The 11247-nt window shown below is 48.8% G+C and overlaps 1 protein-coding gene across 1 annotated transcript; it reads left to right on the top strand.

Annotated features, from left to right (window-relative positions):
• The first annotated feature begins 4523 nt into the window (after nucleotides 1-4523).
• Nucleotides 4524-11097, top strand: LOC149353229 (kelch-like protein 10). Its single transcript, XM_089575767.1, has 6 exons — nucleotides 4524-4757; nucleotides 5271-5477; nucleotides 7155-7363; nucleotides 8187-8419; nucleotides 10684-10879; nucleotides 11031-11097. The coding sequence occupies exons 1-6, from the start codon at nucleotides 4524-4526 to the stop codon at nucleotides 11095-11097; spliced, it is 1146 nt and encodes a 381-aa protein (XP_089431893.1).
• The last annotated feature ends 150 nt before the right edge of the window (nucleotides 11098-11247 follow it).

The following is an 11247-nucleotide window of genomic DNA, read 5'->3' on the forward strand; positions in this document are numbered from 1 at the left end:
TTAACAACAAAATGAAAAAAAAAAGCAGCCAGCAGCGGCATTAACTGTAGCAGGCATTCTTCCGGCACCTTTTTACAGCTTCAGCTAAACCTCGTGAGTGTTACACATTGCATACTCACAGACATTCGCATTAATTATGCGATGTTCTGTACCTTCCACGCATCCCCTCCCTAGGCGCGCGCTCCGTTTACACTTTCTACGGTGCGTGATGTCGTTGACGGGGCTATGCCCCACTCGAGTTGAGTTGTTCTTCACGCAGGCCTGAACGTGCCTTCTGCGAGGCGGTCCTCCGTGCATGATGTTCCTTTTTTACCTCAAGCCTGTGGTTGCGAATTCCGCAGGTCTTTAGTTCCAAGTATGCTTGCCCTCGCCTCTCCCTGCCCACCATTCCCTCCCTTTGTTTTATTTCCAAATATGTAGTTATTTCGAAGATCTGAAGTCTCTGTCCACATAGGTACCTTCATGTGTGCCTTGTCGATTTATTTGATAGCTGCACGACATTTTCGTCTTCAGCGGCACTCGCAGCTGAGCAATTAAGTCACACCCACTTGCTCTATTGTCTATGCCGTTGGCAGGGCTTTTTTATGGCGCTGTAAACCATCTCTCATATTAAATTTGCAATAATCTTGCTGCTCTGTCCCTCGCGGGATTATTTTTAACTAAAGAATATACCAATGTGCTTAGGCCTCTTCCTCTCTCCCGTCATTCATCCTGCTATGTTCCCTGCATTTGCGTATAACCTGTAGTGCTCGTAGAAATATTAGGTATCTATTATATGGTTGCACCAATTCGAGTTTTCTTGGGAAGCATGCCGTGAGTACGAACAATGCCCTTCTGAAGGATAACCCCATCGGTTAAATCCCGTTAGAAAAGGATTCGTTACTTTTTACTGCAGTAAATATATCAGTTACAGTCACTAGCACCAAGTGCTTAAACACCAATCAAGAGAAAAAATAGCGAAAAGACATTGCTTGCCTGTACTACTCATGGAAACAAAGTTCGACGTTAGTTCTCGTGATTGTCCATCATCAAAAAAAAAAAACGTGTTCACGCCGCTTCTATAATTTCCATCGCTAGGAATGCAACCTTCAATCCCCCTGCCAGCAATTTTGTTGCAGATAACGGAAGTGTGATTCCACGTAGTTTATTTCTATTTTGCCAAGCGTCTTCCCTAGCTATCGTCGCATGCACTCACTGATGTATTAGCACCAGCAAAGATGTTCGCTTAGCCTCAACGTTCTTAACAAGTCATAGGCGTTCTTAACTGGCCATTGTCGCCAGAAATATCTCTGCGAGTGGGATTTGTTAGTGATAACATTAGAGTAGCTTTGTGATCTTCATATTCGAAACGACCGTATGACGTTGAACTCGAGCTTGCTCGCTGGTAGAGCGCAGCATATAAGTAAACTTCAATTTAGCCAGCTATGGTCCCGCCCACATTGTTTTCGACAGAGACCAACTTTAAACGACGCACGCCTTCTCCGCTGCTTCACAGTAGGCAAACTTTCGAGCAATGCGAACTTCTACGCCCACTTTTCTCGTTACCTTTTAGCCACCCTAGTTCAGTAAGGCAGGCTGCTCCGTTTATCCTCGTGCGCTAATTCCTCTTTCGCATTTTATACGCCAGTTTCCCATGGGTTGCCACCCGCTCTTTCATTTGGAACTGTCGCAACACGGACAACACAGAGCACTCGGCGTTCATTATGCGCCGCTCTACCGAGCCTCTAATTAGCCCCAATGGCCAGAAACGCCCAGCTTAAATTTTCTCCCCATAAGCTCCACTTTCGTACCTCTCAGTGCCGGTGTGCTTCCTTGGTAGCGCACACTGCGTGGGCTGATGACACCACAGTTGGAGGAAGCTTGAATGCAGGTCCCCAGTTTTTGTATTTCTATTTTTTTAGAAACTTGAGCACATCCCGCCACATCGTTCCTTGTTACGGGAAGCCTCGAAGCCAGTGCTCCGACGGGTCGACTCGGAAACCCGCACACACACGACACTCGTGAAATGAGATTGGTTGAGGGCCGAAAACATCGCTCTAATCAAGTGCAACAAGCACGATCCTTGCTAGTGATGCGCGGCAAATAAATTGCGAGAGCTGCTCTTGACGTGTTTTTTTTTTCGTTAAGCTTGCGAACTAGAGCATGGTGAGAGATGCATAGAAATCAATCCAGATATAAATAGCCGCGTAACAAGGACTTAATAGTCTCCTAAAATACTGAACGTCTTTAAGGATTTCAGTAATGTGCGTACTGGGCGTATCCAAAAACGCAGTTTTTCAACCAGGCGTAGATGAGAAGGCCACTGCCTCTATTTTCAAGCGAATTAACTAAATAAGCAATCAGCAACCAATCAGCAATAAGCAAGATATGTTGCAGATCAAGTTGATTGGTAATCATTGTGAGAAAGGCAGCGCTGTCCGGAGAAGGACAAGCACAACAAGTTTGCGTGTGAGATTGCGTCCTTGTTCTTGCCCTTGTCCTTCGTCCGCCAGCGCAATTTTTCAATGAATGGCCGTCAATAGTGTGCATACTGTGTCACTGTTTAACAAGTCCACCCTCTCCATTAATAGCGTACTGAACGAGACATCTCTTCAACTCCATAACTTTACACTCCTCGTGCGACACCACACTATGGCTAACCCTCGATTCCCTACGCTTCTCTAGCGCGAGGAGTCTGCACCCAAACGAGGGTTCCTCACGCCACCGTGCGAAAGCTACTAGTACGAACAAAGCTCCACTCTTCATAGTCAAAATATTGTTTGTTTTTGAAGGCGGAAGCCTTTAATGTCTCATCGTTGTAAGCAGCAGTTGTCGACAGAAATGTCACGCTTTTCAATTGGTGGAAACGGTCGTGACGTCACAATGCGCGAATTTCAAACGGGGCCAATTGTACTTCGGCTAGTAACCATGCAACCAATTGAAGGGATCGTATAGTGATGCTCCAAGTGGGACTGAGCTTAGTTATATGCCTAATTACCCAATTAGCCTAATTAGCTTTACTAGTCAGGCCATATGAATATGGCACAATATATAAATAAATAAAACCGATTAAGAAATTGGTCTAGCTCAGGAATCGAACCCCGGTCTTCCGCGTGAGAGACGAGCATGCTATCCACTCCGCCATGCCAGCTGGATGGTTTGGAACGAACAAAGGCGTGTCCAGTGAATACGATGTCTTCACTCACTCTCGTCCTCCTCCATTCCGCTCCGGCGAGGTTGAGGTGTCCACCGACAAATGAGAGACAGATACATTTCCTTCCCTCAAAAACCAATTTACCGACGAGCGAGAGAGAGAAAAACTTTATCATGGCAAGTGTGTTTAGACCCCCCTTGGGTCCCTGGACCACCGCACGGTCCCACTCTACGTCGTAACGTTGATGCGGTGTTTGTCCATGACGTCGGCACCCCGAAGCACCGCAGCAAGCTGCGATGGCGGGTCCGGAGACGAGAGCACGACCTCCCAGTCCTCCCAACTTGATAACGCGGGCTGTCCCTGCGGGGGAGGATCAGCAGGGCAGCCGAAAAGGATGTGGGAGAGTGTGGCGTGAGGGTCGCCGCACAGGGTGCATGCAGGGGAGGTGCCACAGTAGAGAGATAGCAGCTGAGGGGATGAGAGAGAGCGGGTCTGGAGGCGTCTCCAGAGGATCTGTTGGGAATGAGTAAGGGAGGGGTGTGGAGGAGGGTAAGTCCGACGGTCCAAGCGGGGCATTTGCGAGGCGTAGAACCGAATGGGCGATGGCGTTCTATGGACTCCTGGCAGCGTTGCAAGACGCTGTCGCGTTCCACTCTTAGGGGCGAAGCTGAACATCTTAACCACACATCAGTGACCACACTTTAGGTCAAAAAAGTGCCCCCCTGAATTTTGACGGGTGTCCACCGAGATATGTGAGACAGTTATTGCGTAATTTCCTTTCCTCAAATACAATTTTCATTTTCTTCATTACGGCTCCTCTTTATCTTCTTTCACTCCCACTTCCCCCCTTCCTCTACGGTGCGGTTCAGGTGTCCACCGAGTTGACAGAGAATTACAGCGCCATTTCCTTTCCTCAAAAAGCGTTGCGTCAAAGGGCAAGGCATCACGCCGAACGGGTGGTGGCGTTCCCGTGGACTCCCTGGCAGCGCTACAACGCGCTGTCGCGTTCCACTCCTAAAGGCGAAGCTTAAGCTTCATTAATTAGCAGTTAATTAGCATTCAGGCATTAATCAGTAATTAAACATTAATTAGTGATTTGTCATCACTTAGTAATTAGTACTCAATTATATGTGACGCCACCAGTGCCACAGAAACAGCGAAGGTGGTGCGGAAAACGCTTCCACCTCTACCCACTTTAGAAAGTCAAAGTGCCCCAGGAGTTTTTGCCGTTCACTCAATTATCAGTATCTAGCTTCACCGCCGAAGCGATGTTTTTTCTGCTCGGTTACTTGAGCTAAGTGGGTAGAAGAAAACGAAATCATGGTTTCACGTGGGGCTCGCGAACATCGCAGAAGGCTCTTAGTACAAGTCACCATCTCTTTCGGAAGCCATGTCTGTCTTCTTCAGGCAACTGCTGCTTCCCGGCGGCGACGGCTGCTACGACTGCCTGATTCGCACCGACGACGGCGGCGAGTTCAAGGCCCACCGGTCTTTCCTCTGCACCACGAGCCCCTTCTTCCGGGCGGCGTTCCGCGCCGAGTACGGTTCCCGCAGGGAGATGCTGCTCACGGGGGTCTCGGCGTCCGTGCTCGACATCCTCCTTGGCTACTACTACGCGGATGAGGCAAGCCTCGGGAAGGGGTTAACAGGTGGAGGAGTTGAGAAGCCAAGCATCGTAATAATGAGCCTGATGTCTCGCCAGTGGTTGCAATAGAAACCTAGAGATGGCGAGACAGTAGGGTGTTAAAGCATCCCTTTCTGAGAAGTCGCAGTAACGGTTTTGAAGTGCTGTGTCCGCAGCATGCAGGAAATTGCTAGAGCACTGCCACTTCAGTTACACCTAAGAATCTCCGTGCTGCTCAGGAGGCAAGTGTCCTGGTGGTAGGGAAGCGATGTTCTGCCGTGGCAATGCTAAGTGGCACCTCGCATTGGCATCAGCATTAGTTTGAATAAAGAACGGAAGCATACATCTTTTTTTTTTTTTGCAATGGTTAGTAGGTACCTGAAATCAGGCGGCTTTCTTTTACATATTCTGCCTAAACTCACGGCAGAATATGTAGAAGAAAAACAGGATAAGTTTTCTTTTTCAAGAGTTCTCCTGCTTATGATACAAATGTGTCTGTGACCATCACTGCAGTTGCGCATCAACAACGGCAACGTGGCCGATGTGCTGGCGGCTGCCGACATGCTGCTGATGGAGGAGGCCCGTGACCTGTGCCTGGACCACCTGCTGCACAACATGGACGTCGACAACTGTCTCGGCTTAGCCGCACTGGCGCTGGGGCACCACTGGCCGAGATTCCGAGACACTGTGTTCTCTTTTGTGCGCGAACACTTCGGCGCGGTGAGTGAGAGCTTCTTTATTTTCGATGGAAGATGTACCCCCTTGGCCGAAAGCAACCGAGCAACAGGTTTTTGCTTCTCAACCATAAAACGAAGCCTCTAAGGCGCCTGTAAAGACCGAAAGGTGTCAAAATGTGACGATAAAGGTTCACCTTTAAATATATTCAGAGCCTAAGGGCTGCCAGAGTAAGTGCTTCGCTAAGTGGCTAAGAAAGATACCACTGTTGCCCGGTTACTTTTGGCAAATACGGTATGTGGGTGAATAGTGATTCATAATCGAGGTACTGCGAGCATCACTGTCAATTGCTGCACTATCCGACATGTGAGCGTATTAAATAACACTGCGACGGATGTTTAACCAGGATGTTCGGCTACCGAGGCGTATGAGATCGCAGCGTGGTGCTTATAATATGAAAGTTACGCATGAAATGCTTATTGTCTTACATCTGCGTTTTGGAGCAGAAATTTCAGCCACCGATATCAGTGTGGCGAAGGTTGCGTGAAAATGGTTCGAGGTTGACAGCAATTTACCCTCATGCTGCAGGTCCATCGATTCCTTTTGGGCCCAGTTGGCTGCCTAGATGGCACTGCGACTGTTTGCCTTCGCCTCCTGATTTTTGTAGCTGCGTCTTCCAAACTAGCTGGGCCACACGGGATGCACACTTGCTTCCTCTACATTAGCATGCGTGCCACGTGATGTCGCCCGCGCCTGCCTCAGGAAGACTAAAAGCCACGTGGTTCGAAAGTCCGTTCCGGCCCGGTAACTACAGGAAGCTTAAGCATATCGCAAGCCCTCGTTTTTCAATGGTGCGAGAAACGTGTGCGATGGCACTAGAAGCATTGTGAAGCGTGAATTCATTAAATTTGCTTCAGTGTATGTACCGCACAGTTCGTCTAAGCAGGAGTTCACTTGCGAAAAAGAAAGCTTATGTTTAAAAGTTTGCCTCGATAAATGTCTCCAAATTACTTGTTTCGTCTGCTTGTCGCAAATATATTTCCACAGAAACCTTCTCTTACATGTTACGGATACGCAAGTTAATAATTTCACGGGACTGGAAAATTAAACATTCATGAAGAAATGGCGGAAAAGGGTAGCTACAAATGACGCAAAATATATCACGACAGAGATTAGACATTGGTTTTTGTGTTAGGAAATATTAGAGGCTGTTTATTTTTTCGAACACGTTTTTTATCTACCCTGCCTGTTCAGCGCAATTGTTCCAGACGTAAACAACTCCTTGGCGCTGCCATCTACGCCAACACTGCATATTCATAGCAGCCGGTATCTTTGAGCAAGAGACTTCTTGGTTTGGTTTATTAGGGTTTAACGTCCCAACGCGACTGAGGCTATGAGGGACGCCGTAGTGGAGGGCTCCGGAAATTTCGACCACCTGGGGTTCTTTAACGTGCACTGACATCGCACGGTACACGGGCCTCTAGAATACCGCCTCCATCGAAATTCAGCTGCCATGTCCGGGACCGAACCCGCGTCTTCCGGGCCGGCAGCCGAACGCCATTACCACTTAGCCACCGCGGCGGGGCATGAGGCTTCTGTTAACACTTTGCGCTCAAGGCTAGGAAATCGTTTCTAAAGTAGGAAGCGTATCATTAGTTGAAGTTCGTCGCAACATTCGGCTGATTAATATCACGTTTGCTTTCTGTTGCTCACTGTGTGCAGGTATGGCGAAGCAGTAGCGAGTTTTCGAGGGCTTCAACAGGGCTGCTCGTCGAGCTGCTTTCTTCGAGCGAGCTGAACGTGCGAGACGAGGTGGACGTGCTGCATGCCGTCCGTCACTGGTACACGCAAGGCCGTGCGCGCACAAAAGAACGGAATGCCGGCCTGTTCATGCTGCTACAGTGCGCGCGCATCGGCCTGTGCAGAGAATCGTGAGTGGGGCACTCTGTACCCAAGGGCTACTTAACGCATGCTACACTTGTTTTCGAGAGTGCACGCGGCTACACACATAATCTGCGCTTACCACTGTATAAGCAGCATTCCTCCTATTAAAGTCTGCTTGGCAGCACTGAAGCAAAGCTCATGGAAACGAATTCGCAAAACTGCACTTCCGCGGCTCTCAGATTATTACAGCAGGTAGGTTTGCTTTAGTACGCGAGGAAAATTGTAACTGAAATTGAAATTATTCCCAAAGCCTACGCAACTAACGATAGCTTGGAAGCGGGGTGGCAGTCTCCAGCTTAACGTAACCTCTTCAAAGGGCCAGACAACGAAGCTTGAATGCTTGTGTTTCAAGAGACATGCAATTATCATTCAATGAGCATTCTTTTCCGGCAGCCCAATTTGGTAGAATTATTAAGCCAGTATATTATCTCTCTCTCTATTAGCCAATGGTCTGTTGCAGTACATTGGCCTTCTGACTCTGGGTCTTGGTGCCTTTATCGAGACTGCCGTCACAGCATCCATTAGTTTCATGCGCGCAAAAGTGCGCACTCAGAATGCTCTTGCTGGAATCTCGGTTCGTCATCGGCCCAAGCTAATGGCGCTAGTCGAAGAAACAAAAGCCGAGGTACCGACGAGCTCGCAACCGGTCGCAACATTTACAAGCTCAACGTCACCGCAACCAATCTCTCGGCCACCAGTACCAAACATCCTTTCACTCAAAGGAGATTTTATTGCGTGCGGGATTTTGTGATCCAAGCCGTAAAATCCAGTCCAAGAAAACTATGGTTTTGATACGCTCGTGTGGCGCAGGACTCTCATCGAGTTTCGGCAGGTGAACCCGAGCTTTGCTAGTAGCAAAGAATACCACACGGCAGTGTGCGAGGCCGTACGGACGGGACCCTGCGTGTGCTCACCCAGCCCGCTGCGGCTGCTGCACTTGGAAGGCGTCGGGCTGGAGGCATGCAGAGCGCTTGCCGCTGCGAACCCCCGACACGGCGACGCGGGGTCGAGTGGAAGCGTTGCACCCAATGCGCCCAAGGGTGGTGAGTTGGCATCCGCAGTGACCACCTCTCAGTAGCTGAATTAGGAAAGCAGCGTTTACAGAAAAATGCTGCTTCTTATTTACGGTCAGTTGATCTGCTGCCGGTTTTGCAAGCTTCAATCGCCGAACTCTTTCTGGCTCCACTAAATCACGTGACCACGTTCTTGGGGCATCTTGTTATTTAGTGATTAGTCCTCTCGTCGGCTACCTGATATACAGTGGATTCAATACAACCCGGTCACGGTGGGAGTATACGCGTCTGGTATACTCCCATTGCAACTCGTACTTTGCGCTCTTCGTTCGCGATACGCTGGCTGCTTATTGAAAGCACCAAGAGAGCAAGATCTGTTACGACCATTTTGGAACAGTTTCGAAGAACTAGACCAAAAAGAAAGAAATCCATCAAGGAAGTCCCGAAAAACAGAAAGAAGAAAACAGTTCTTTCGTGCAGTGATATATGTGCGTACCTGACCACTCGACTGACATAGGTTGAAAGTTGGCCCTTGTGTACGTTACCTCCGTGTTTGCGCGCTCCTATAGCCTCAAGTTGTTTTGTTCACCACGAGGAATTACCCGCTTCACTTGCGGCCATGCCGAACAAAACTGGACTTTGGTGCACATGGGATACAAATTGAACATCAGGCGGGGTGTCAATAGCATAAGTGTTTTCTAGACCAGCAGCCTAAGATGTGCGTCTTAAAGAGGTCAACTTTAAATGAGCAGCTCTATACGTTAATATCGTTACGCGCCACCATGCGTGTGCTACTACCCCCGGCACTGACTAAATTGTTGGACACCAGACACCTCCGGCACAACTTGCGCTGAAGCAAGCCGGAGAACCCAACATCACCGAAAGTGAACCAAGCATTTGATCTCTGGCGGGCATAACGTGAGCTCTCAGCTCCGAGCTCCTGCCAGCGTCGTCATTTTCTGTATAAATATAATGAGCCGTTACGTTTTCATTTCATTCGTAACATGTACAGCATTAAAAGCTGGCAATAAAGCCCAACAAGGTTTGAGCGATCTCAGTGCTGTCGATAAGCTCTCTGTTTCAACTCGTCACTACGACAGTGAAATTTTTATCGTGACCCCTCGGTAAGGCGAAAGCCCTTTGGGTAAAGTAAATGAAATGAAATAAAATGCGCGCATATGTAGAGAGGTTGACGTAAACGGCCGCAGTACCTGCTACCACAGAACGCCCACAGCTACTGCACTTGTGACAATATCTTACCATCTTGAGGTTAGAACCATAATGGTGGTTCAACAGCGCAAACACTCAGAGACCAAGAAAGAGACAAGACACACACGCCAGCGCTGATGTGTGTCTTGTCTCTTTCTTGGTCTGCATGTGTGTGCGCTGTTGAACCACCATTATGAATCTACACCAATTAGCCCAATGTGCAGTTCTTCTACAGGTTAGAGCCCTTTAGCAGTCATATTTCGTGAGAAATCTAAAACTAACCTGCACTCTTCAGTGAGTACCGTTCAGTCATGCACGTCTTCTGTCGCGCGAAATTGGTCTACTAGGCAGTGAAAAATGACAAAACTGCGAAAGGACAAGAGCTTGTCCGTCGTTTGTTATTTCGTCGCTATCGCTATCATTCATTTCTGTGCCCTCACATTTTGGCCAAGTTATATTCCTAACAGCACAAGTAGAGCAGGCCCTTTTCACGGTATTTATTTGCTTAGATGAGGAGCCACTGTCTGACTTGTTTAATCGCTTAGTAATCATCTCAATGCGAAAGAATTATATGGCTCTGTCGAGTCAGCAAAAAGTTTCCGCAAAACGTGTCCGCAAATTGTGTCCGCATGATCACGTCGTTCTCTGATAATAAATGTGTGAAAGTGTGATTGCGATAGATAGTGTGTGATAAAATGTTGCCGTGGGAGATAGTTGGTTAATGAGATGTAATCAGTTAATGAAATGCACAAAGACGCGAAAAATACACTTAGACGTCAAAACAGCCATGGGCGTCACAACAATCACGGACGTCGATATAGTATGGGGACGTTTTGCTTTCGCATTGCTCCAATGCGCGTGGCCGCAATGATCTCAAAGTTTTTTACCGCTAATATGGTTATAGACTCCCTGATACCGCGACCAGACATTGAAGAAAGCTTCATAGCTTCCCTCCATAGCCGCATGGTGGGCTCATGTTGATGAGTTTGCGCCGCAGGTCATTACACTTAAACACGTTGGGTAAAACAGCCCATTATTTTCGACTCGCCAGACGAAAATGCCCCATTCTCCCGATCTGTCCGCAGCCATCGCAGCCCTGTTTCGGTTCCCCTGCGAGCGCTGCGCCGGCGCGAATCCCGAGCGCTGGGCTCCGCGCGTGCCACACGAGGTGTTTTTCACGGTGGGCGGCTGGAGCTCTGGAGAGGAACGGGACGCCGTCGAGGTGTACGACCCCCGGGCCTACCGCTGGCTCATGCACACCATGCGGGGCACGACACCCAGGCAAGATGCACGATTCGCATTGAAGGGTTCTTTCGTGTACCACGAGCGAGCCGAGGTCGAAGCATACGCCCTCTCAATTTTTGGAATAGAACTAAAACAAACGCTTCCTTCACCCTTTCTGTGCCATCGTTGCTTCCCTCTGTCGTGACAGTGCTGAGAGGTCGCTACGCATTGTCTCCGTGTACCAAGTGGCCTCAGCTTACGCAGGACCGGGTTGACTGGAGATATATAGGAGAGTGATTTGTCCTGCAGTGGGCGTAGTCAGGCTGATGATGATGATGACGCCACCAGTCGAACCGTCCGCTGCAAATGATATGTGAACAAGTCAACTGAACCGCGAACACACCAAACACAACATTAGCTGCTAG

This window comes from Amblyomma mixtum, chromosome 3, assembly GCF_055824585.1.
Source record: "Amblyomma mixtum isolate Tamu chromosome 3, ASM5582458v1, whole genome shotgun sequence".
NCBI classification, from domain to species: Eukaryota; Metazoa; Arthropoda; class Arachnida; order Ixodida; family Ixodidae; genus Amblyomma; species Amblyomma mixtum.

What these genes read in the sequence shown, in the direction of transcription:
- LOC149353229 (XM_089575767.1), top strand. Translation starts at nt 4,524, where the DNA reads ATGTCTGTCTTCTTCAGGCAACTGCTGCTTCCCGGCGGCGACGGCTGC. An exon ending in ATCGGCCTGTGCAGAGAATC is followed by an intron (nt 7,364 to 8,186) that starts GTGAGTGGGGCA and finishes CGTGTGGCGCAG; the next exon opens with GACTCTCATCGAGTTTCGGC. An exon ending in ATGCGGGGCACGACACCCAG is followed by an intron (nt 10,880 to 11,030) that starts GCAAGATGCACG and finishes CTGTCGTGACAG; the next exon opens with TGCTGAGAGGTCGCTACGCA.